Genomic DNA, 26,573 nt, shown 5'->3' with positions numbered 1-26,573 from the left:
AGGTATCAGAGAGCTTTTTTGTTAAAGCCTTCTTGCATGCTGACATGAGTCCTATATTGTTTATTATTATTATTTTTTATTAATGGGTGAAAAATAAAAAGGACATTTGGGATGAAGTCCACCTAAATCTTGCCCAAATGGGGGCTTTATTTCCTAAAACTTGTCTCAATCCCAGACAACAGAACAGTTTGAATACTTCCTAGACTGGACTTCTTTAACTGTGTGCCTCATCACAATTACAGTAAATATGTTTACCTTCCATGTGGTACTAGAGAGAGTTTTTCTTTAGATGGTTTCTTACAAGAAAATATTAGCAGGTTAACCATGTCTGAAACTTTTGTCAATATTCATTTGAGAGTTTTGTGATGTTTTATTGTGCATAGCATAAAACCAGAAATTCTCCTCAATTACATGATATTTAGTTATTAGATAATTACAGATAATTATTGCATGGGCAAGTTCTGTGAGACAAATCATTAGTGTAACATCTAAAATCTACAAATCGGGTAACAACTATGTTTGGAGTTATATCATTATTTCAAGTATAATTACCGTGAGATTGGCAGTGCATGTAATTAATGAGTAATCACTGGAATTTGCCTTCATAGTTGCACTTCCGCCTTGTTGTAAAGTTCTTTGTCACAACATTAAAGTATAAAGATAATGCAAATTGACCTCCACATGTATTACACTAAACCTGAAAATACTTATTTCCACTGCAGTACTAGCTCTTTCACTTTCTGAAAGTATGGTTTCATGGAGAAAAACAGGGAAGGGACAGTGTGCCATGAATGGGGAAGTAGTGAAGTAACATTTCAACCGATACCAGATAGTGAGATGACTCTTCCACAGCTGTCCAAAGTAACCTTTTTTTTTTTTTTTTTTAAATCTATTAAAGCTTGTTTGCAACTACCTAAAATTCTGCTAAAAGTAAAGTTTCAAAATCTCTTAACATAATCTACGGTCTTCATTCCCTTGTAAGGAAAGTTTGATTATCAAGATTTTGTACAGAGAAGAAGAATCTGTAGTTCACTCTTGGGTTCCAATTGCACAAATCTTCTTTTTTTTTTTTTTTTTCATTTTTAATATATTGTTCATATACCACACATTTTTTGCCAACATTTCAAGTTATTAAATAGTGGGTTGGCTTATTTTTGTTTGTTTGTTTTATTATTTATCAGGTTTTACCTGGCAAGATGATTATACTCAGCATGTTATTGGTCAGGAACTCTCAACCATTCACAAAATCCACAACAGACACCCTGATATATTTGCATCTGAAGGCTCTGACACAGGAAGGTAAGTCTTCTATAGTATTTTTTGCCTGAGTGACTTTTGGAAGGGTTTGAAGATGACGAGAAATAGATTGGCACTGAAGCCGAATTAAACACATCACCAAACCCACTATCTATATCATAAAGGGAAACCAGTCATACAACAGCACTGAAAACACCAGTAGGAAAACAGAATGATTGAAATCCCTCATTAAGAAAATGTGCCTTCCAGTGTTAATTTAGGTGCCATAATTCAAAACATCAGGTCTTTTATTGAGTTTATGCAGTGTCTAGTTGTCAGGTCAGCCACCTCTTCATATGACTGGCTAAAAAAGGCAGACTTCTATGATAGCTTATCCACAAGAGATTTTATTCTGGAACAAGACAACAAAAAATGTTGAATGACATTCTGAGGAACTAATTACACATTCAAACTCATATTCTTCCAAAACATAGGTGTAATTGATTTGAAGTCCATATGTTCTCAGCTTTAGTTGCAAAATTTGTCCTGAAAGGAGAAATTCATGCAAGTTCCCATGACAGAAAAAAAATGTAGGGACATTTCTGTATATTCTTGGTATTACAAAAGTCATTTTCCTCGTAGGCTTGAAAGATATGGTGGGGTGACGTAGTGGTTATTGGTGGCAAGAGACATACCGTCTGTAATTCTGTAGAGTGATAAGGAGGTAGGACCTGCAATTATGTCATCTTCATGTGTAGAAGACGGCATACGTACACGCATTATTATACTGTTTTACATGGTTTATTCTATCCTACAGACTTTTAAGTACAACCCAACCACACAAACCCCAGAAGGACATTTTAAAACGCATAAAATTTTAGGAATGTTAAAACTGGTAAATTCTGCTTTCTCCTACTTTATTTTAAGAAATGAAATCTCAAAATTAGTGAAAGTGAAAGAAAATGCTTTTTGTTAGAAAACTTTCTTCATAGTGGGACAAAGATTGATTTTGTAGCCTTGATGGGCAAGATACTGAATATTTGACTTTAGATCTTCATATTATACCACAGTATATGGTTTGCATATATACTGCAGAACCATTTCTCTTCTAGATTGTCATGGAGGTAAAAAACATGTGTAATTAATAGTGCCCAGTGGCTTCAGATGCTTGCCTTGGTTTGTTTTGATTTAATTCACATAATTTGACCCTGTATTTCACATATTTGCTGGTTCAAAATCATCCCTTAAAATCACAGCGCAGTATGTTTCAGGAGTGTAATAAAGTAGAAACGTAACTTCTAAAGAAGATACTGGTCTATAGATTATCATAAAGGTGATAACATGCGGTAGAATCCATAAACATGTTTTCACTGCTTAGATATACTAAATGCATCTGTATGGATTGCTCTCTGTACATAGTATCAGAAATTATTTTGAATATCTTTTGGGGTTGATTTTTTAAATTTGTTTTCTAATGAGTGTATCTAAATTTTTATTCATGAGAGTAAGACAAAATAGGCCAGGTTTCCATGAGATCAAGGCTGTATTCTGCACTGTTCCAGATTCATAGTTACATAAAAATATAATGCATAAGACGATATAAGAAATAATTTAGGTCTTAGACTGAGAACAGATGATCAATTTTAGGGGTTCCTGTTGTGATCAGGTTTGAGCTGCTTTGCATTTTTATCTAGAACTATACATTTAGAAAAATAATCCCCAAACCATTTTGTATATTGACACTTTAGGGACATCAGACTTTCAAATATGTTCCACTTATAGCAGTTTCTCTTGTGGATAGATTTTCTGAATTTACCAAGCTGTGCTTCTGAAAACATTATCTTATGTGCCAACAGTTTAAAGCATTAATTGATTTTTCTGGTTGTCCATTTGTAATATATTCTGTAGGTCAGAGAACAGTAGGAAGTTTTTCTCTGGCATCCTGTAGATTCTGATCAAGCTATTCTTAGTGTGCTCAATGAGCTTGCTAAAAATCTTATCAGAAAATAATCAAATAATTAAAAAAAGCAACTTAGTGTAGGTATCTAATTATCAAAAAACATTGTGGCAGGAAGGTATTTTATTAAGGGTCACATGTGTAATAAGACAATATGAAGTCACACTAATGAGTCATTAATCCCTACAGAGCTAGTGAGAGCAAGAAAATAGACTCAGACACTTGAAAGGTAAATTGACTTAAGCTAAATTAGTGCATATGAAATCTGATGAAACAGAAGACATGGATTTCATCTTAAATGCTGAAACTGGAGCTTGATTTAAAGATGAAAGTTCTTTCCTTGGTGGCTCACTGGAGTGTACATGGTAGTTTCTGCACCCTTATTAAATTTCAAAAAAGACCCCAGTCTTGAAAGAGTATCCAAGATAAAGGAAAAAATTCCTTTCTGTACACAGGGAAGAAATATCAGTTGTGTTCACTGGGGCAATTAGGCAAACCCACAAACGTTTATAGAAAACTTCAATGTATGAAATGGGTTATAACATTATTTCTGTAATAAACCCATAATTAAGTCAGTAATAAGATTCTTAGAGCGTTTAAAAGGGATATTATTTTTTTTCCCCTAAAATTGTGGTATCTATTAATTGAGACCATTCTAGAAATATCTGAGATGCAGTGATTTAGACATTTCGACAAAAAAGCTTCTAAGCAACTGTTTCTTGTAGGAAATACAGATTTATTTCTGTTGATAAATAATTATATATGCTATTGTCTTTATACTCTAAAGTTCATTGTATATGCAAAGTCCTTTTTCAGAATAAGTTAAAACTGAAAATACTTCTAAATAAGTGCACAACAAGAATTCAGCTGACAGTCATTTTTCCTACTTAGCTTTTATGTATTTGTCTTTCATCCGTTTTCCAATATCACTTTGTGAAATTTAAAAGCAATATTTTAATTCACTTGCAATAATAGTTCATTTAGCATATTTTACTTTCTGTGTTAAAATGGTGAACAACAGTGATATATTGATGAACTGCAAAATCTTTTTCAAATCTTTCAGATGTATTCATAGGATTTTATTAAGGTTGTCAGCAAAAGAAATGTAATGCTTTGTTAGACTTTTACATTTTAATAGTTTATAATTTTGTAGTGTAAAATATTTCATCTAATGTGAAATTTAAACACAATTTGAGTGCAATTAGTGTCGTCATAAGAGACATGACAAATCTTAGACCCCTGATTTTGCTTCTACCACCAGTATGAGTGATTATATACTGTAAATATTGGCTTGAAAAGCTAACTTAAATACTGTCTTTTATCTGTGCATTTAGTTCCCATTGGAAATCTTTGGGGCAGAATGTGGTCTGGTATTTCCATTTTTCCTTTCTTTTCAAAGTTAGTGAAGAAACGTGAAGATAGGTGGTGGAATTAATTGATGAATTAAAGATGAGTGTTTGAACCTAGGATGCCTTCTATGATGAGAGCCTCTTTGGATTAGTTCATCTCTATTGAAGCAGAAAGCATACTGCCCAGCTCTTTCTAAAACTGCAGAACAGTTTTAGTCTGGCTTTAAATTGAAAAGGAGTTGGATAATGTTACCTGCATGTCAACCCTCCATCATGAGGCAGAATTTAGAGCTCTGAAATAAACAGCTTGACATTCCACAGGGATCAGGATTGGGACCCGAGCTGTTTAACATCTTTGTCAGCAATATGGACAGTGGGATACATCAAGCTGTGTGCTGCAGTCAACGCACTGGATGGACGGGATGCCATCCAGAGGAACCTGACGGGCTGGGCCTATGTAAACCTCATGAAGGTTTACAAGTGGGTCAGGGCAATCCCACTACAATAAATTAGATTATTAATTACATTTATTGGTATTAAATTAGTCTGGATAAGCATTTCATACAACTGTGAACATGGAAGGAAGTCTGTTTCTTTGTGCATAAATTAATGTAATTAAATCTAAGGTTTGGAAAATGACACAATGGTACTCTCTAAAGCTGTGGCCCTAAAGAAGCACCATGGCATGGGCTGGTAGAATAAAATTTTATTTACAGCGGCATGGAGATGCTGAAAGTCAAATGCTGTCTTGTCTCCCTGAGCCTGAAATCTCTTCCACCAGAAACTGTTCATCACTGAAGAGGTGTATGGGCCTATCGATAGGAAATGGTGACACTAAAAAGGTGATTCCAGTCAAAATGATATGTTGTTCGCAGGCAAAGAAGCAGATTGGGAACCCTCTCTCTGCTTTAGTGCACAAGGAATGAAATAGTTACTAGTGTTGACATTTAAATTATCATCATCATTGACATGTTGTTGAGATAGATGAGGAGAGCCAGTAATAATTCAGATTCATTGCACACAATGCAATGAATCCTATATAAATAACTCTACGCTGCTGTTGTTTAATCACATTTTTAGCTTTTCTTTGCAAACGTCACCAAGATATGTTTAAACCACTCAGGAAACCCTGCTATTCTGTGAATCCCAGACATGTGAGAAGATCAGAAGACACACTTGTTCTGCCTCATTATTCCTTTTTTTAAGCTTTTTGCTGGAGCTGACTGTCTTAGTTATTTCTGCACATCCAGTGGGCTCACAGTATTCTGTAAATTGGTGCAGGGCTACATTGATGTTGAATCTCATCATTGTCCAGCAATTTTTAAAAATGTTAGAATCATCTAATTTTTCTTTGCGGGTGCAATTTGATCATGCATATTTTCTTTTTACAAGCATTTTTTTCTGAATATGGCTTTGCCTTGATGTAGGCATTTTATTTGATTTACTGTTAGATCATTAACTTTGATTCCTGCAATAAATTGTTAATAGTGTAAGATTTTTGACTGCTTTTGTTGAAACACTGAATATTCTGTACTTCTGTGGTTGTTAAGATTTGAGGCACTTTTTTCTTATGTATGGAACTAACTTCAGTGTTTTGCAGTGCCTTTTTGATTGGGCACTTTGTACATTGTACAGGCTGGTAACTTTCTTTTTCTTGCTTTTGCTGTGTAGGATTTTGGGACAGAATGCAGATAATGAAAGAAATTACAATCTGGAAAAGGATGTGAACTTGGCCAATTCTCTTCAGCAATATCTTAAATATCTTGGTATTCTCTCCCAGTCTGCAGCTACAAATTTGTATCCAAGGAAGACAAATGACAAAGCTTCTGTCAAGGTAGTATTGTTAATGTGGTTGCTACGTTCTGTGATTCTGACTTCCTGTTTCTCTGAATTCTCCTTATTTTTTAATTTTCCTTTCTGTATCAAGACCAAATATTTTTTCTTGCTGCCTCCTCCAATTGATTATCATACCTGGTCTAACCAAGTTTTCTCCAAATGAGTTGTCAGCTTCAGTGTTGTAAATGATAGAGCTCTTCTAATCTTGAGCATTTTACCTTAATTAGAGATTGATTGTATGTGATGAAAGAGGAAAAGTGGAATAGAGGTGCTTACATCTTCACTGGCTGATCTGAAGCCCTTCTTATGGTATCTGAACTGTTCCTCTTCAAAAAGCTGGCTGAAATACCATGTGAATTTTTGCTGGTGTTTTTGGTGCTTAGAGTACAAGTAATATAATACTTGAGAAGATTTTGATAATGAATCTGATGAATTTTGCCTCAGCATTTCCTATTTCTTATTGATTATAAAGGAAGCGTATTGTGACCAATTGAAATTCATATGTATACATTTTAAATATATGGATAGCTAGGAAGATAAATCACAACCATTAAATTTTCAGTGTTTGCTATGTTAAAAACCCCCACAAATGTCTATGTGAGAACTGAATCACTTTTTTACTCTCCTAGAGAAAAATCTGTCTTGCTCTAAGATAGAGCTTGACAAATTTATAAAAATCATTAGATGAAGGGGTTGCATATGACAGGCCCTTATAGCTGTATAGTTTTTGCTCAAAAAATGTGTTTATCCAGATCACTCTAGTATTTTAAAGAAATAGGCTGTTATTATAGCAGTCCTTTAAAGAAATTGATATGTGCTATTTGTATTAATACAGTGTAAATGCAACAAACTTAGCTGAAAAAAAAAAAAAAGGAATTTCAGGAAAAAAATCAGGCAAAGAAAATACAGTGTCAAAGCCAGACTGCTGTTTGTTTTCTTTTTTCCTGGAAGTAATTCAGAGACACATATACTGCAGTGTATCTGCAACAGCAACTCCCAACAGCACTATCAGTTGTATCAGCTATTTAGTCATTGTATAACTGAAATGTTAATCTTGTCAGAAGCCACAAGTTTCCAGTTGCCCTAACTGGCATATATAGTACTCATGATTTATGGTATTTGTCATTAGGTGTTTATCTGGGGTAAGAGAAACTTGCAGGCAGTGGCAAGGAGGCTTTGGGGATGGATGAGTGACCACCTTCACAGTTCTTCTCTACTGATGGGTGCTGACTCCAGTAAGGGTGCTCTGCTTTGAATCACTGGCTTTCAGAGACAAGAACACTTGCTCAAGAAGTATTTCAGTGGGTCTGGTGCTGTCATACAAGTTCATAAATAATCCATATGGCTGAGACCTTCTGTGGGGAAGCCTGCTGTGATAACACCACCCACCAACCTTATCGAGTGTTGCCATGGAGATGGGTACTCTGAAGCCTGGGGGAGTGGGATAAAGAGGAGAAAATCTGGGAAGGAAGCACATATAAGAGCAGACTGTACACTTCTGTTTACTAAGGAGCATTTTGAAACAGCAGCCTTTGAGTCAGATGTGCTACCTATAATTTAAAATTTAAAAGAAAATTCTCTTTAGTAATTAGTCATAAATTTTAAATGACCCTGCAGATGTTTCCCTATCCTCTGCAAATCAAATGCAACTGATACTCTTTAGAAAGAGAGGACACCATATTTATACCTTGATTCATAAATGTAATAAAACATTTAAATGAAAGAGAAACCAGGACTTTTCTAATGCAGAAGCAGAAAAAAAGCTGTAAAATTTCAGGATTTGAGAAGTAGGAAGGAAAGAAACACAAGAGCTGCATTTGATACGGTCATACCACCTGAAATTGGAAATGGCTATCATGTATTTTGATTGCATGCTTCAACAAAATTTTGGTATTTTATTTTTGCATTTTATATATGGATAAATTATGAACCTATATTAAATAATTATAGCAAGGTCTTATGTTTTAAACTTTCTTGCACTTTGCTGATTAAAAATAAGGGTAAGACAGAACTCCTCTACACTACTTAAACTTGTAAGTGCAGCTTTGGGGCCTTTGCCCTTCTTAAAAGTAATTTTCTTTCAAGTATATATTTACCTCTGTCACTTCACTCTTGCTGTCATGAGGTAGGAGATATAACACTAGTCTGGTTGCTTTGATACCTTACCTCCTGTGAAGTATAGCTGAAACTTGCAGAAATTTTGTGCTTTTAGGCAGACTTCCTGAGTGGATTCTGATCTATTCCAAAATTGTCATCAAAGGAGTCTGCCCAAGAATTAAAAAAAAAAAAAAGGAAGAAAGACTAAGAGGCCTTAAAAATACTTGTTATATCTGGAAGCATTATTTAGTATCTTAACATAAATATTTTTAATTAAACTGTTATGCAAACTTTGATTTTTAGTTTTCCTACTATCTTCCGCATGTGTTATCAGAATAAAACTACAGAGCTTCAAGATTACTAAGCAGACAGCACACACAGTTATGGATGAAATTGTAAAATAAGACATGGTAAAACCTAAACTAGGTAACTCTTTTCCCGTTTCCTTTCTTCTAACAACTGTCCACTTAAGGACTGATAGAATAATGAGAGAAATAACACTAATGAACTTATGTGATGGACCAAAATTCCTCTCATGTCTACCATGATAGGAGTTGAGTGAATTTTCAAGCACTTGAAGTTCATCACTAACTCAGAATTTTTTCTCAGTATTTATGCAGTATCTACTTCAGACTGTAATTTAGCCAGTTGATAATGACACTGCCAGTGGATAAATAGCAGTGAATCAGAAGATTTGGTGGGTCTGTTTCCTGAGGATTACAGTTAAGAACCGTTTCACTTCAGTTCAGCTGAAAGAGTTGTTCAGAAAATGGGCACTTGGTGGCATTTGTTACTTAAGCATTAGCTAGTGGGTTTTGGGGTTTGTCTCATCCCTCCCCCACCCCCAACGAAGGAGGGTTTTACCATTCACAAAATGCTGCATTATCAGTCTTTGTGATTCCTTTTTGCCAAACCTGAACTTAGTATGGAAAATAACATATATCCAGGCACATACGCATGAGATAGCTTGGTTTATTTTATCTAGTGAGGCAAGAAATGCAGAGGCTTCAAATCTCACGTGAATTCCCCAGCTCTTCTCCCCTCCAGTTAGAACAATCTATAGGTAAAAATACCCCAACAATTAAAAAAAAAAAACAAAAAACCCCCAAAATCAAACCCAACAAAACCAAACCCCTGTAAAAAACACTATGCTGTTGACATTCCTACAGAAACTGGGAGGCAGAGTTTTTCTGGGTTTGAAGGGACAGTACATAGCTGAGATTACTAAAGCCAGAGGCAGAGTTTTTCTGGGTTTGAAGGGACAGTACATAGCTGAGATTACTAAAGCCAGTAAGCAGCTTGCTTTGTTGCTGATAGCAGCCCTGCTGGTGAGCTCTGTGTGAGCATTAGCGTAGCAGGGGCATGTGGGAAACCTCGAGGAAATCTTCAAATAAAGTAGGTGGAAAAAGGAAAAAATAGCTATGTCCACAGTGGCTGTTACAACAGAGCAAAAAAGAGGCAGCAAAAGTGGTCAGCGTGGAAACAAATGTTCACGCTGTCCAGCCCTCAGCCCAGATGGTGAGGAATGATCTTACAGTTTTCTAAAAAAACCCAAATGGCTGCAGTTGAATAGGTGCAAGAAAATATCTTTTTAGTCACCACAGAGAAAGTTTTGAAATGTGATCCAAATGTACTCAAAGCAGAAGAAAATAAAAAAATAGGTGAAATTGCTTGGTTTTGTTTTCCTGAATTAGCTATCACTTTTATATATTATTCTCTTGCCTTCTGGTAGCCTGATTTGTGAATTTTTAAATGCATCAAGCTGGCAAAAGTGTACTGTTTTGGTAACAGCCCTGCATTTCAGTGTTCCTTTCGGGGCTCATTTCAGAAATCATGGCTATAGCACACAGGAATCACATCTACCACACCACATGGCTGGACACGCACTTCTTCTCTCATTCTGGGGCTGGATGCTTCATTGGCTCCTCTGGAAAACCTTCTGAAGAGGCTATGGGAACAAGGAAGTTGCCTGCAATGCTTGTGTTACTGCTGCATTTCTTGCTGCAGGGGTCTCTGTTTTATGGTTTAGGTTTTAGACCTAGAAAATTTGTGTGACTGCTGTTATTCCTTCCCCTTGATTTGGCTTCTGAGGTCTTCAGAACTGGGTCCTGCCTGCTACTAAGGTCTTCCCCAGGCTGGTGTGCCGTTCAGGCCCTAGTATGTAGTAAAGAGAAAGAGAGAAAATTATCTGAGAGTTCTCAGGGAGTTTAATCAATTTTTAGTTTCTTTGGGTTTTAATTACTTACATTCATTTTCAAGGTAGACTTTATGTATAAAGGTTGTGATTGCAGAAATCCCCAAATCTTAGGTATTCTTATAAATTTTATAGCAAAGAGTTTAGGAAAAAAAAAAAGAATATTTATATGAAAGAAATTGATAACAAAGGTCTTTGGAGAACCATTAAGGGAAAAAAGAAACAGATAAAGTGACTGGTTAGTGACAGAGACGTATGGCTGGTTGTTAGATCAACAGTACAGTGCTGCTGAAAGGGGAGAAAGTAAAAACTGTTGCGGCAGTCAGTTTGCTGGAATATAGAAGCGTACAAAGGTTAGACAAGGCATTTGGTAAAACTTTTATTTTAGTCCTTTTTACAAGAGGGAACCTTCCACCTGTTGTCTCCTTTTAGATTCACGGAAGAGTACTCATGTTTTTGCTGGGTTAAAAATTAGTTGTTTGGTGTGTTGTAATTCTTGAAAGAACTAGGATGTATGATAATTATTAGAAAGGTTTATTATTTATTTTAGAAAATCTGAGTGCACAAGTGCTCAAAGATGTCCTCTTATCTGCAAATAATAGTTACTGTGATTAACAAGTAAGAAATTACATAGTCATTGCTTATATTAATCTGAAGCTTTAATTCATAAAAGCAGGACCCTTATTTATCTAACACTGATTAAAATGAATGTATGGAATGAAGATCATCATAAATTAATTTGATAGCTGACTGCTGAAAAGTAAAAACTTGTCTGCAATGTATACATTTAAGCTCTGTGTATAAATATGAAATTTAATATTTCATATCTGTGGGATTGTGTGTAAGAAAAATGTAATACACCCTGTGCATAAACACATTCATTAAAATATCAGAACTAATTAATCAAGGAGTGTCTTCCTGAGGCTACAGAATTGCCTGTCTATAGGCATATCTATGCAACAATCATTAGAGTAATATCTGAACATCTCACAAGCATTGATATGTTTATTTACCTGCTGTTTTACATAGTAGAAAAGAACTAATACCGCTATGTCACAGACAGATTAGATAGCTTTTCTGAGGGTGTGGAATAATTTTTTGGTAGAATATAGACTCAAAGTTAAGCCTGAAATCCTGGAAAAATACTTAATCTTTTGGATAAATCTCCCATGCATGGGTCTTTTCAGTAAGAAAGAAACATTAAACATCTGTTAAGATATAAAACCAAACCAAAACAACCGTAAAATCCAACAAACAAACAAAATCTCATAAGCACTAGAATAGAATTCATCTGACCAAATATGGATGTATGTATTGGTGCAAGTCGGCCTAAACTCAATTTAAGATAAGTGGAGAAAAATAAGGAATTTCCTAGTTGTTATGCATCTATTCTAATTTAAATATATAAATAAGACATTGTAAATTCTGTCCTGTTGGCCTCCTGCATGAATCTGGTGTAGATAGTAATTTTTATTGAGAGGACTGGTACCATGCATTCGAAGATCTAACCGAATCATGGCTACAAAGCCTAGTAAAATTACAGTCACTTGTGGCATAAATATACAGTCTGGTGATCAAATATGACCTGTGCTTATATTTTTGAGTTAATAATAGGTCAGGTGAAGATTAGTGCCAGTATTGTGCTCTTCAAGCCTTAGATCTAACACTGGCGTTTAGCTACAACCTATTGGTTTATCTATGTTGTACTGACAGAATTTCAATGTCTAACACAGAAATCATAATTTCCCTTATCACACAGCAATCTTGTAAAGAGTAATTATTTTTACAATGATCTGAAGATAAAAGCACTGTAGAGATGACATTATAAATGATGTGTGTCAAGTCTGGAGTTAATTAATTTCTAGTAATTCCCAGATGAAACGTAGATAGATAGTTTCAAAATCTCAAATACTGACTGGACAATAAGATTTACTTCTCTTTTGGATCCCTCACAACCCTTTCAAAATTGACTCATTTTTGCCAAATACCATGAGTTGGGAGGTTTTGTTTCTGTTATTTTTTCTTCAAGCTTGCTGTTTGTCTTCCAAATATTTGCTCAATGTATTCAGTACACTGGGCTCAGTAAAAAAAAAAAGATGATGGAGCTGGTACAAACTTTAAAGTATTCCGTACTTATAGATCAAACTCATCAAGTGATAGAGTTCACAAAAACTGAAACTTATCTAATCTCTGTGTGAGTGTGCTGGTGTAAACATTTCAGGACAGTGCAACAATAAATATTTTTTTTATGAGGGGAAAAATCCTCGCCTTACCTCAATCACTTGTCCAGCAAATGGTTGGTTGTTTTCAGTGGGGTTGTAAAGCAGTGTTGTAGACTTGTATCCTGCAGATCTCTCTTCACTTGCATTTCTTTGGGTAAAAATACTCTCTAAATTCATATGTTAGAGTTCTAAATATATTGAATTGGTGCTAATGTGCTCGACTTTTGGCAGATGAAGATCTTCATGTTTCTGTGTAAATCATCTTTAGATAATGAGTTAGCTCAATATACCAGCATATGCCTACAGAAAATGTGTTTAAACATCATTCACTGAAACCTTAAGTAACAGACTTATTGACATATGAGCAAACTGTTCTCAGACAAGGGAAGCTGAAATACCCTGGTATATCTACTGGCACAAATCACCAGGCTGCACAATTTCTACCTTCTGCTGGAGGTTGATTGTCACTTTTTGGTTCCTGTTGGTAATGTTAAGGAGCTTCTGAACACAGTAGCTTGACAGAGATAAAGCTGCCTCAAGTCCATATCCTCATATTCAGCCAACAGCCAGCTGAAGCAGGTACTGCCAATAGGCACTACGGGACCCATGGGAGCCTGTTGGCACTGGTCAGGTTATTGATGTTCATCTACCTGTAATTTTTTTATATATATATTTCATCCTTTACATGTGGGGACAGGTTAGGTTATCATGTAACCTTATGTGTGAAACTAGTATTTTTTGTTTATGATGAATGCTGAGGAAAGATGACCCAGTACTCCTTTTACACCAAAAGAAACTTTGTTTAAACTCATAGCATAGAGATTTGTCAGAAACAAAGGTAATAACAAGCTGTTAGTTATGAAGACTAAAGCCAGTAAGTTCCTTGGCAGTACGACAAACGGCAACTACTAATAAAAGTTATTCATGTAAAGAATCTGTTGGAGAAGGTTGAAGGGCAGGCATGCAGCTAAGATCATCCTTAAAAGAGATCAAGAATAACTGGGAACATTGAGACTTAAAAGTGAATTTCTTAAATACATGAAAGAAGCCGATGTATTTATCCTCTCTCTTTTTTCTTTTGTTTTGGAGAGTTATTTTGTTTAAGAGTGACAGAATATGCTGCTCACAATCAAATCTCTGTCAGCTGAAATTATAGCAGTAGATTATTGGATGGTATACAGTCAGACTCCAGACAGTCCTGTTTTGCTGCAGTTTCACAACCAGAATTAAGAAGCAAATTGATCACTAGTTTTGATCAAAGGAGACTTTGAGGACCTCTTTTGCTTGATCAAGCTTTTGACACTGCAAACTACAGGGTGTTAATTAACAATCTTTGCCATCTTTACTTCTCTGATGTAGTTCTTAAATGGTTTCAAAGCTGTTGTAATTCTCAGAAAGAAAATAGGAGATAGTTACAGAAAATTATTAGTGAAATGGTAGGTCAGATGAGATGACTGTAACAGTGCCTGTTGCCTTAAGCCCATAAATCTGTGGAAAGACCATAGTATTATGCTATCCCGTCACTGCAGGAGGCAGTGGTTTGGTCTTTTTACCATTTTCTGGATTCTGAATTAGTCTTACAAGTTCTTGGGTTTTTTTATGTAGTGATTTCTTGCATGGTATACTACCATTTTCTGTAGTAAGTGAAAATGTCATTATCAGCTGATAGAAAAGGCTTTTGCTCACTGTTGCTAAGAAAATTTAATTCTTTCATTGGCTTTACCTATTGTTTTCAGATGAACCTAACCCTGAATTTGATGCAGAACGTGAAACATTATGTTACACAGAGGCCTGTAAAGCCACGTTCCCCCCCCATTTCAGCTACCTTGAACATAGCTGGAAGCCTGCTAAGATATCTTCCTGGCAGTGCAGTGCTGTATGGGAACAGCAGCTGAAAGAAGCTTTGTTAGCATGGGAATGGCTACTTCAGCTGTGATGCTCTAAGGACACAGATGTACTGCTCCTCAGCTCCATCCCAGGGATTTTTGCACTGTAATTTACTCTGTGACACCCCTTAGGCCCTTGAATTTCAATGTTGGCTGGATTTCTCTCAAAGTAAAGGTAAATTGAGGTGACCAATTTACAGCCCACACTTTGATCTAGCAGTCAGGCAGTGTCACCTGTGCTCTTGTTTAGTTAAGGGTTCACATGTGAGTATGTGTATTTTCTATGTAGTGAGTTTGCATGAGGCAAGCATGTGTGGGTCGCAAAGTATCCAGAATGCTTCTGGTAGAAGCTAGACTTCTTTCACTCCACACAGTGAGTTAAAGTATGAGATCATTTCATTTTTGGTAACATTTGGAAACTTTTTTCATCCCACCACTGGTGAGGGAGGGCCTGGTTCCAATGTTTGTTGTGGTTGTAGCATGTTGCCACTATCTCAAATATGCATAGTAAATTAAGTACTGTGGTGTAACCGTGGTCTAACCAAGCACAGGTGATAGCAGACAAATTAATACCTGAAAATGCATCAAACAGAAAAAAAGGCAAATTAAATTGAGGAAGATTCCTTCTTTATGCATTCCTAAGGTATTTTTTGTTATCTCTGTATGCCTTCAAGATTGAAATAATGTATCCTCAAGAAAGGAGGTATTTTTTCATAACCTAATTTCATTCTTTCTGCACTTGGGCTAAGTATTCAAATCAATCTACTCCTTAGTGAATATATTGAACAGCATTTATCTGTACCTTGGGTTGTATGTATCTAATCCTTGGGTTTTTTTTTTTTTTTGTTTGTTTGTTTTGGTTTTATTTTCTTTTTTTTTAAGAAAATGTGTGGTCCATAGACTATTGCACAGTTCTTCTGCATGATGTAATTTAATATGCCCTTCTGTGAACTTTAATGCAGAAAATGTCAGTCACTTACATACCTAAAACATACAAGATGTTGCCCTAACAATTCTATCTTCATAAAGGTTAGTGAATGGTTTTTTTTGATAATGTGTGAATTATTGAGATAGGTTATTTGAAAGGTGGTGATGGAGAGGAAAATCCTGTGCAGATGGAGAATAAGATATTTTTTTCTTTTAACTGAGTTTTTTTAGCAATTCAGAGTACTTCTTAAAGATGTTCTGTAAGTGACATGAGATAATTGAACAGTATCTGACCTATTAAAATAATTTGTTCCTGATGGTAATAGGGACATCTCTTCTAACCTTATTCAGTATAAACCATCTGTGTGGTAACTGGATTATACTTTCTTAGTTCTGCACATTTCATTTATTGTTTGTCTTTTTTCTTTTTTTTTGGCTATTACTGTCAGAATTTTATATAAACACACTTTAATCAATGCTGAAACTGATTTCCTTTTTAAAATTTTCTTGCTCCCTGTTTCTCTCTGCTTCTCTATAATGTTAGCAGCCTGTCTAAGTGAACCAACATGGGATTTCACAGTCTTCTTTTCACTGACCATGGATTATGCCTTTTAACTTTGAAGTACATCAAACTAGAAATTTCCATATTCAGGAGGTTAGATTGCAAAAACACTTCAAATAAGATTATCACAGTGCTCTGCAATTGTTACTAATAACTTAGATGTAAATTGTCATTGATTCTAAACTACATACATTTTTCTCCTATCTTCTTCTGAAAAAAGATTTTTTTCCCATGCCACTTAGACAAACCCATAGTCTAGGGCTGCATTTATCTGTGCTACAATTTTACTTGGATTTCACCTTATATATTTCAGTTGGCACATATACTTTTGGTGCTGTTTTGTTTGAGATATAGCCAGTAAGGAAAGGGTTTTTTTGCCTCCAAGTTGAGGATTGCCATACAGCTGTGACGCCCTGTTAATTAAGTTGGACTAAGCTACATGAGATGGACTGGTATGGGAGTGCACAGTGAAGACCGCTGAGCTGTCAGTGCTGTACTTTAATTAGAACTTCTAATATTTCATCCTTTACTTACCGAAAGTGTGACCTGTCAAGCTGCTGAGAGGCTGCCCCTCCCTGATAGAGGTGCAGCTCTGAGCCCAGGACTGGTGCTTACTCATATCCAATTTGAGCACAATCTTTTGGAGATTTTTCTTGTTTTATTTCTTGATATGCTTGTTGTCTGCAAGAGCAGGAAATCACAGATTTGTTAATGTTAAAGGATATTTGGACTTGTTAAATAGCTAATCAAAAGCCAGACGCACCTCCTGACCCTAATCTTTCAGGAGTTGTGTCAGTCTTGAGCAGTTTTGCTCACCCTAAGACTTGATTTGTTAGTAAAGCCTTAGAGGCAAAAGAGGACATATAGGACAGAGATCCAAATTAGAGTACAGTTACACAAGATGGACTGAGCTGACTTAATGTCTTTCCAAGGCTGAATGGGGAATGTCATCTTCTCTGTCATGTTTCTTCCTTTCCCAGCACCCTGTTCTTCCTTTCTTAGTCATAGAATTATAGGATGGTTTGGGTTGGAAGGGACCTGAAAGATCACCTAGTTCCAGAGCTCCTGGACACGTTCTACTAGACCAGCTCACTCAAAGCCCCATCCAGTCTGGCCTTGATCACTTCCAGGAATGGGGCATCCACAGTTTCTTTGGGCAACCTCTTCCAGTGTCTCACTACCCTCATAGTAAAGCATTTCTTCCTAATACTTCATGTAAATTTAAACTCTGTCAGTTTAAAGCCATTAGCCCTTCTATCACTACATACCTTTGTAAAGAAGACCCTTTCCAGCTTCTTGTAGGCCACCTTCAGGTGCTGGCAGACTGGTATAATGTATCCCCTGAGCCTTCTCTTCTCCGGGCTGAACAACCCCAACTCTCTCAGCATGTCTTCATAGGAAAGGTGCTCCAGCTCTTGGATCATCTTTGTGGCCCTCCTTTGGAATTCCCCAAGCAGGTCCACGTCCCTCTTGTGCTGACAGCCCTAGATCTGAACGCACTACTATAGGTAGAGTCTCATGAGAGGGGAGCAGAGGGGGAGAATCACCTTCCTCAGTCTGTTGGACATGCTCCTTTTGACCCAACCCAGTGTATGGCTGGCTTTCTGAGCTGCAAGCACACACTCGCAGGTCATGTTGAGCTTCTTGAAATAAAGATAGGTAAAGATCACCTAGTTCCAAACCCCCCTGCCATGAGCAGGGACACCTCCCACTAGACCAGCTTGCTCAAAGCCCCATCCAACCTGTCGAACGCTTACAGGGATGGGGCAGCCACAGTTTCTCTGGGCAACCTGTTCTAGCATTGCACCACCCTCAGAGTAAAGGATTTTTTCCTAATAGCTAATCTGTACCTACCCTCTTCCAGTTTAAAGCTATTCCCCCTTGACCTATCACTACTTGCTCTTACAAAAAGTTCCTTGTCGACCATTCTTGTGCCCAGAATGTCCTCCAAAAGGTGGCAGGTTAGAGAGTATGAGGGTAAGAAAGGCAGATGGCAGTTTATGTGAATTCTCTGTAAACTGCTTGGTGTATCTGGGACTGCTTCATGCCATGCTCTGCTGTTTCTTCTAGGCTGTATCATTAGAGACTTAATTACCCCATAGAAAGAGCCATTGAAATTCAGACAGAAATACATAAGACTAGTAGTTTTTTTACATCTAGGATTTGCTATTAAGTATGTAAACAGCTTTCAACTTATATTTTGACAAGTGGCTTCCCTCTAGGTGTTGATCAGAGCAGTGCATACCCTGCAGCTGGAGCACTGAACCGGAGCTACATTGCTGTTGTTTGATACAGTTCCCAGGGGATATTAAAATATTTCATACGCAAAGATGCTTGATCTTTAGCTCTGTATTCTGTGACACTGTCTTACTCTAGCCCAATTTCTTGGCATTAACAAAACATGTTTCTATGTTAAAGACCACCTGCACAAGTCAAGAGTTTTGTGTTGGTGGATCACAACTGAGGTTTTTTTTGTTTGGTTGGGTTTTTTTCTTTATTTTGTTTTGGTTTTATTTACATAAAGTTGCATAAGCCATAAATTTACAAATCATGGAATGGACCTCTTCAGTCATTTATCGGGGGAGAATAACCCTCTTGGAAAGCAAGAGTTAGAGATACCCGTTATAAAATCAACTGCTTCTTATCAGAATACATAAATGTGTTCATATGGAGAGCAAAATTATTGTTGATAAATAAAATAAATAAAAATTACATTGTGAATTTGAATTCTTAGGGTTTGATAAGTACCCTGAAAAAAATAGTCTGGTAAAATCAAAGGGAAAGTGGCATTACTAAATGAATAGAAATAGTGCAGATATAGTTAACATCAAGTTTGAATTGTATAATTCCCTTTCTAATCTCTTTCTCTTGGTTTTTAATAATTTAATAAGCAGTTTTACAAAATTTGCACAAAATGATGTCACTTTGAAGCAAATTTTGCAGTTTGTGATCTAGATACACATTATGGATTCTAGTTATTGTTTTCCTGGTTGGTAAAACGCTAACGGTTATGTCCCTTATTCCTGCATAACAATAATCATTACAAAGCCATAATGACCCAGTCCTTTTTTTCACCTTATCCTCTCTCTAGAGCTACATCTATAATGATCCTATCAGGTACTACATGATGCAAAAACCCAAAGAAAGAGCAACTCCTTTGTCCCATGCATCAACAACCCATCAACAGCACGCTGACAATCTCCATGGGAGGGCCTCCAGCTCACATCATCCAGACAAGTTCTCGCCAGAGTCAGAAATGGAGCTTGACCAAAAAACTCTGATGGCTGCGCTGCACACATACATCACTCAGAACCTGTCAGCACAAAGCAATGATAAAAGCTCTCACAGCAGGACTAAAGGCTCTCAGATTTATGCTGATAAATTCTACTCTTCACAAGTCAATCCTTTTGATGGAACTTTTGCCAAAGGAAAAGCAGAGGATCTTAAAATGAAGAAACTGATCCAACCAAGACCTGCATCTGGAGTGCTGGGGCCAACCCCTGAGAAGCTGAATCATAAATCTGCTTCCATGGACAACCCAAAGGACCCTTTGAGTGTAGTGGATGGTAAAGTTGATATTTTATTTTTTTAACTTATCTGAAGTTTCCCTTATATTTACTAAGAATTTTTGAGGGGAAAAAAAAAAGTAAAATAAGACATTCTAATAGATCTCCTACTATTGGGATATTTGTATCTAGCATAATACAGTAATAATGTTCACCAGTCTAACTACTCTTTCCCTGCAAACATCTACCCACATTCTTCAACCTACCTTCCATATGCATACAGAAATATATGGTACTCAGTAAGACATAACATTTATGTAACTTGTTATATTTTCAAACATTCTACCAACAACACATGATTATGGGTATATATTTGCTATCAAATCTGTTTTTATGCAGGCATCCCACACTATATATAGGTAATGTAGAAATGCCTGGGTTTTTTTTTTTTCAGTTTCTCTGTATTTAACTAGAAATCCAAGGACCATGTGTAAAATTCAAAATTAGACATAGAAATTAACATTGAGATAAATTCTGGTGCAGAACACAGGTGGGAGGAGTTTGTGAGTTATGCGGATAGGTGGATACAGAATAATAAAAGAAGGTGGGGTTGCATCTAGTTTTGGCTGAATGTTCTATAGCAGACAGTGCATCTGCTGGATTTTTATCTTTCTTTTTTTTGTGTTGTTTTTTTTCTAATGCTGTTTAACAGTGACCACATCCTGATGTCTTTTATATGTGATAGTCTGACAAATACTTAAGTGTTACATCTCATGGGATGCTGTTATACAGTCTGAGTGCTGCTTTGTAAGACAAGATGGGTCTTCACATTATGGATGGGGATCACACTGAGTTTAGAAAATAACTCTTTTCCACTTTGTTTCTTTAAACTAATCTAACTATTGACATTATTCCAGTAGTTCAGAATGCCTGAAAATGAAAGAATGCATCCTCAGCCGTTGCCAAGCAGTTACATCTGTTACAGTGTAGTCACCTCTATCTCAATGGATTTTGGTGATATGTAAAAGGGTTTCTTTGAGTCCCTTCTCTACTTAATACCATCCATAAAATTTAATGTTTTTGTTTGTTTTGCTGTTTTGTTGGGGTTTTTTTGTTTGTTTGTGGGTTTTTTTGTTTGGGTTGTTTTGTTGTATTTTGGGTATTTTTTTCTGTTAAAAAAATATCCCAGAACACACAGAAATGTCAAAGTTTCAGCAGAGGAAAGATAATGCTTGCAGTCTAAAAGATGCACAGAAGTGAAAGCATTCTTGGTATGGTGCCCAGAGATAATAGGTTTCAAGGTACAAGCTATAATGTAAAATCAGATCCAGGTGGCACTGTGAGTCTCTTGTACAGGTTAGACAGTTTTGTTGCTAGACTCAAAACAAACTAGGCACATGCTGGTTTCATTATCCTCCAGCTGTTCCACTTCACCTTTCCTGGTAGGAGCTAACCGGTGAAAAAAATGCTTAACACTTAGAGGGAATAACATGTTTCACAATTCATTGGTTGTGCCACTTTGACTTCAACATACATAATGTGCCCTGTAGGAACTTCTTCCATTGCATTAGCTTTTAAATGTTGCATAGACATAAAATTATGAATTCTTTGAGTAGCAAATAATATGTTTTCCTGTCTGGTTTTGAGCTACTTAGTAGTCTCATAAGGAAGTAGTGAGGACAGATCCCAGCATATTTGTTGTTCCAAATTCTATCCATTGAAATGATGGTCTGGATTTGCCAGGCTGAGTGTGCCACCCCTTTCTGCTTTTAATCTCTCTTCAGTCTCTCTGGTGCTTCAGGATTTTTATATGCTTGTGGATTGTTTCTCTCATGCACTCTCTAAACCACAGAAATGTTGAAAATATGGAAAGCATGGGGTGCAGTCACACAAGCACAGCTCTCTGCAGACACAGGAACATGACTGGGAGAACAATCCAGAAGGTACTAAGGAGATTAGCACTGAGAATTGCTGCAAACCAGTGGCAGGTAAATTAGCTAACAAGGCACCCTAAGGGAGAAACAGAAGAGAAGGAAATGTGAAGCTATTTTTCTATCAGATTTAGAAACCATTACCTCTAAGAGTAGCATGATGTGTGTGGGTACTGCCTTTGTAGTCACTTTGCAACACTGGAAGCGTTAATCTGTCTTCTGCGCCAGCTGTATTTAGAATTTGGCTCAGTTTTAAGTGATTTGTTCCAGTCTACTCATTGTTGGTATATTAAATATTGCAGAATACATTTCTCCGTTACTTTGGAAAGGTCACAAAATTAGTAATTCAGGCTGTTTGTTGATTTCTTTTTTCCAAAAAATAACAAACTTCTATGTTTATAGTGCAAAGATATTTTTCTACATCCACTGTCTTGCCAAGCTGTGGTCATCGATCTGTATGGGGCTCAGCTATGGAGTACAGCTAATATATGGTCAATAGTAAATCAGGTTGTTTGTTGTTTTCTTTTTTTTCCCCCAAAATACCAAACTTCCATGTTTATAGTGTAAAGATATTTTTCTGCATGCACTATCTTGTAAAGCTGTGGTCATCAGTCTGTATGGTGCTCAGCTGTGGAGTACAGCTAATACATGGTCAATAGGGTGATATGGTATAAGAAGACATACCACCCTGTGGAACTGCTAACAAAGCTACTGCTGCCATACAATATGGCTGTCAGGCAAGCTGGCGCTGGCAGTTGTGTCAATGGAGTATGGAACTCCATTTATATCCTATACAATAAAAAGCTGTTTTCCCTATCTATGCTGCTACTAGGGAATTCTACTGGTGAAGTTGGTATTGAAAAATACGTCATCTAAGATATACTTGCCTTTACTGTCGTCCTGGTTCCAAGCCAACTGTGAAAAGCAACTTGCCTTCTTCAGTTTGGAAGCTGGAGCTAAGGGAGAAGTCTGATTTGCAGTACAAGCCCTTTGAAACATGGCTGAGCATTGCCGATTCTATTTAGAAGGGTTCAGTGGGGAAGTATAAAGTGCAAGTACATGTGCTGCTGAAGTCATGTGCCATTACAGTATCCAACTGCTGTTTGGTCTTTCTCCAACAATATTTTCTGATTTTAATAAATTCATTGTGATTTCCTTAAATTACCCAAAGGTGGTTTTGTAAATATTGCACTGATATTTGTACTGATATCAGCCTTATCCAATAATATGCAAATGGTACAGAAACATGGACAAATGCCATAACAAGAAGTGGAAACATCCCTATTTAATGTGGACACGTATTAACATTATTCAGTAACCTCAGGAAGTTAGCAAGACTCTTTATGTAGGCCTCCATTTCACAAGGCTGTTACAAACGTTTTGCTAACAGTTCCTCCTAGTGTACTGAAAGCATGATGTTCCTCATAGATGGTTAGGGTTGGAAAGGTCCTTAAGATCATCTAGTTCCAACCTTCCTGCCGTGGATGGGGATGCCTGACCCTAGACTATGTTTCCCGAGGCTCTGTCCAACCTGGCCTTGAATACTGCCAGGGCTGGAACATTCGCCACTCCTTTGGGCAACCTGTTCCAGCGCCTCACCACCCTACAGTAAAGAACTTCTTCCTTACATCTAACCTGAACTTCTCCTGTTTAGGTTTAACCCCATTTCCCTGTGTCCTGTCACTACAGTCCCTGATGAAGCAATTCTTTATGTGCACAATAGGAACCTTATCCGCCTCCACAGTACATAGAGGTTCTGGTTGGGCTGGGCCAGCCCTTTTGGCAGATCCCCTAGTGTTGACCAACCAGGTGGCCTTTGCTAAATGTGTATCCCAATGTTTGAAAATCCCACCACCCATTGCTTTCAGTGTGGTTTTTAACAGCCCATTGTACCATTTGATTTTCCCAGAGGCTGCTGCATGGTAGGGGATGTGATATACCCACTCAATGCCATGCTCCTTGGCCCAAATGTCTATAAGGCTGTTCCAGAAATGAGTCCCACTGTCTGACTCAGTTCTCTTGGGGGTGCCGTGTAGCCACAAAATCTGTTTATCAAGGCCCAGGATAGTGTTCCGGGCAGAGGCGTGAGGCACAGCGTATGTTTCCAGCCATCCAGTGGTTGCTTCTACTGTGGTAAGCACATGGCACTTGCCTTGCCAGGTTGGTGGGAATGTGATATAATCAGTCTGCCAGGTCTCCCCATATTTGTACTTTAGCCATCATCCTCCATACCACAAAGTCTTTAACCACTTTTTCACATTCATGAACAACCTGGGTGATAGTGTCCATTGTTAAGTCCACCCCTTGATCACAAGCCCATCTGTATGTTTCATCTCTGCCTTTGATGGCTTGAGGTGTCATGGGCCCACTGGGCTAAAAATAATTCACCCTTACATTGGCAGTCTAAATTCATCTGAGCCACTTCAGTCTTAGCCAGTAAAGTAATGCCTAAGTTTTACTAACACTGACATGAGTGTTTAGATGATTGTTTAATGAACTTTGCACAGGTGACATTAACAAGGGCAGGAATAGCTGCATCAGAGGAGCAGAAGGCTCCTCTATAGGTTTGTTATAGAGTGGATGGCCTGTGGCTATTCATTTTCTCATGTGATTCCATGCCCTGCTCACCCTTTCCATTTTGTCTGAGATTGAGACTGCTTTGTTATTGACTGTGAACCTGTGTAAGTGGACTAGAAAGATAAGTTGTGCCTAAGATAATAGGTATCTTATATGCATATTGTTGAGTAGCTCAGTGGTTGGTCTTGGCAGCTGGCTATGAAATAACCAAAATAAACAAAACCCAGTAGTGCTACATTAATAGCTCTTTGAATTATGTATGTCCTGAAATATAATTATCTTTAAAGATGTCTCTTCAAATATTGATGCCTTAGTTGAAAAGTTCTGATTTTGATTTGGAGCTGACATACTCTGCTGATTTTATTAGCTCTGATCCAATAATTTAGGATTTTCTGTCAGGTTATTGTCTGATAGTCCTATAAAACATAAGAACAGATAAGATAGGCAAGCAGATGCAAGGCATCTGTGGTAATCTGGCAATGCTGGCATTTCCAACTGCTTAATTTACCACATTGATGCTCTGAGTAACATCTTCTCCAAATGGCCATCTTCCAGGTAGCTGTTGTACTTCTCAAAAACATTTATTGAACTCAGTGTGATGAAGTCTAGTGAAAACTTTTATTGCTGTTTGGATCAATTTCCTCTTATAGATTATGTTCACAAACAAAAACATTTGGTCATTATTGTTTTTACTATATTATTAGATTCATAACAGGGGATGTATATAGTACAATGAAATGTGGAAAGTAGTGTTTACAGTTTTCTGTGAAGCATTACTCAATTTCCTTCAAACTTTAGTCCTAATTTTGCTGCCTCCAAATATCTTGGCCCAGAGAGTTCGGCATAAATTGTAAAATTAAATCTTTTATGCTAATCATTTAATACTTGCTTTCCTGTACAAAGCATTCTGTTATTTCAGTATGATACCATACTCTTTGTGGCTGTCACAGTTTAAAGCAGCATTATAGATTTAACCTATCTTTTTATTGATAGCTGCACTTAAGTGTGTTTACAATTATGGTTTTTTAAGTATTTTGAAAGTTCACAGCATATGACCTCAGCTCAATTTTATAATGAAATCAGTAGAATTTTGTAATATCAATATGGTATATTATTGGAAAGATGTGTCTGTTTAGCCTGGAAAGCGCATCAAAGAACCACCTTCCCAAGTGCCAAAACTCTGATACAATTAAACCTACTATTTAAGCTGCTTATATTATCTTGGTTTATATTGGCTAATTATTTTAGGGAAAATAGCATTAGTTTATTTGGTGGCTTATGGGTCTAGTTGGGGGAAATTAATCTCTGCTTTGAGATGGCATTGAGAAGCTGATGGTCAGCTACAGGCTCTAACCTCTGCAGCTAACACTCTGGGGTCCAAAAAATGCCAGACATGTCCAATGTCTTAGTCTCTTTTTCCCATGTGACAAATAATCCTGTGTTCTTGTCTCCCTGTAAAATCACAGATGTTCTGCTGCTTCTTCCTAGTTAAGAAAACAGAAGTCTCTAGCTACTTCTCCTTTCCTAGTCTCTAGTTCTTCCTCCTTTCCTGTGAAAAACAAACTTCCTCTTTGGCCCTTTTTCTGGTAATGTTTTCTCTTTTGCACACCTACTTTTAAATTCACTTTTATGTAAGCCTGAAAGCTGACAACATGGTTACAAAATCTTGTTTACCGATGATGAAGAACATGTCAAACCACAAGGATCAACAAAGAGAATACTATAAGAAAATAGGTTGGATGTTGTCTTCAAACTGCTTATATATAAATTAATACATTCAGCAGAGGTTTAAAAGCAGCCCTTATCTTCCTCTTCTTACACAATATTACCTATGTGAAAGAGTTTTCTTGCTTGCATGCATATGCATATGTATGCTAAATTCCTGTCAGCATGAACAAGCAGAACAGAGGCATGACTGAAAATGGTTTGCGTATACTGGAGTAAACCCTATACTTAGTGTCTCATACTCCAAGGGACCTTAGGCTGAGTTTTGCAGAATTATGCAAAATGGTACTGAAGGATATATCCAATATATGCAGTTCAGAAAAGTAACTTTCCTGAAGAGCTCTTATGTACATCTAACTCACCTTTAATATCTATTGTCTTTGAGTTTCCTTGTCTTCAAAACTTCTCTCACATCAAGGTTGCTTTGTTTTGTTTTGGTTTTTTGTGTGGTTTGGTGTTTTTTTGTTTTTTGGTTTGTTTGGGGTTTTTTTCCTACTAAATATAAGTTCATTTGCTTTTTCTGTCCTGGAACATCATCTTAACATTTCTTTCTTCAGTGTGACTGGTA

At 36.8% G+C, this 26,573-nt stretch overlaps 1 protein-coding gene across 2 annotated transcripts in view; it reads left to right on the top strand.

Annotated features, from left to right (window-relative positions):
* PTPRN2 (protein tyrosine phosphatase receptor type N2) overlaps positions 1-26,573 on the top strand; it is a 652,626-nt gene that overhangs the window by 220,708 nt on the left and 405,345 nt on the right. For both annotated transcript variants that reach the window (XM_061349404.1, XM_061349393.1), the window contains exons 4-6: positions 1,182-1,299; positions 6,214-6,376; positions 19,358-19,832. In XM_061349404.1, the coding sequence (XP_061205388.1) occupies positions 1,182-1,299; positions 6,214-6,376; positions 19,358-19,832 (756 nt within the window). The remainder of the gene's footprint in view (positions 1-1,181; positions 1,300-6,213; positions 6,377-19,357; positions 19,833-26,573) is intronic.

This window comes from Neopsephotus bourkii, unplaced genomic scaffold (assembly GCF_033783945.1).
Source record: "Neopsephotus bourkii isolate Nb327-2 ecotype Australia unplaced genomic scaffold, CSIRO-AGI_Nbou_v1 NB_53, whole genome shotgun sequence".
Classification (NCBI taxonomy): domain Eukaryota; kingdom Metazoa; phylum Chordata; class Aves; order Psittaciformes; family Psittacidae; genus Neopsephotus; species Neopsephotus bourkii.
Note: the sequence above shows the minus strand (reverse complement) of the source record. Positions and strands in the feature narration are given on the sequence as shown.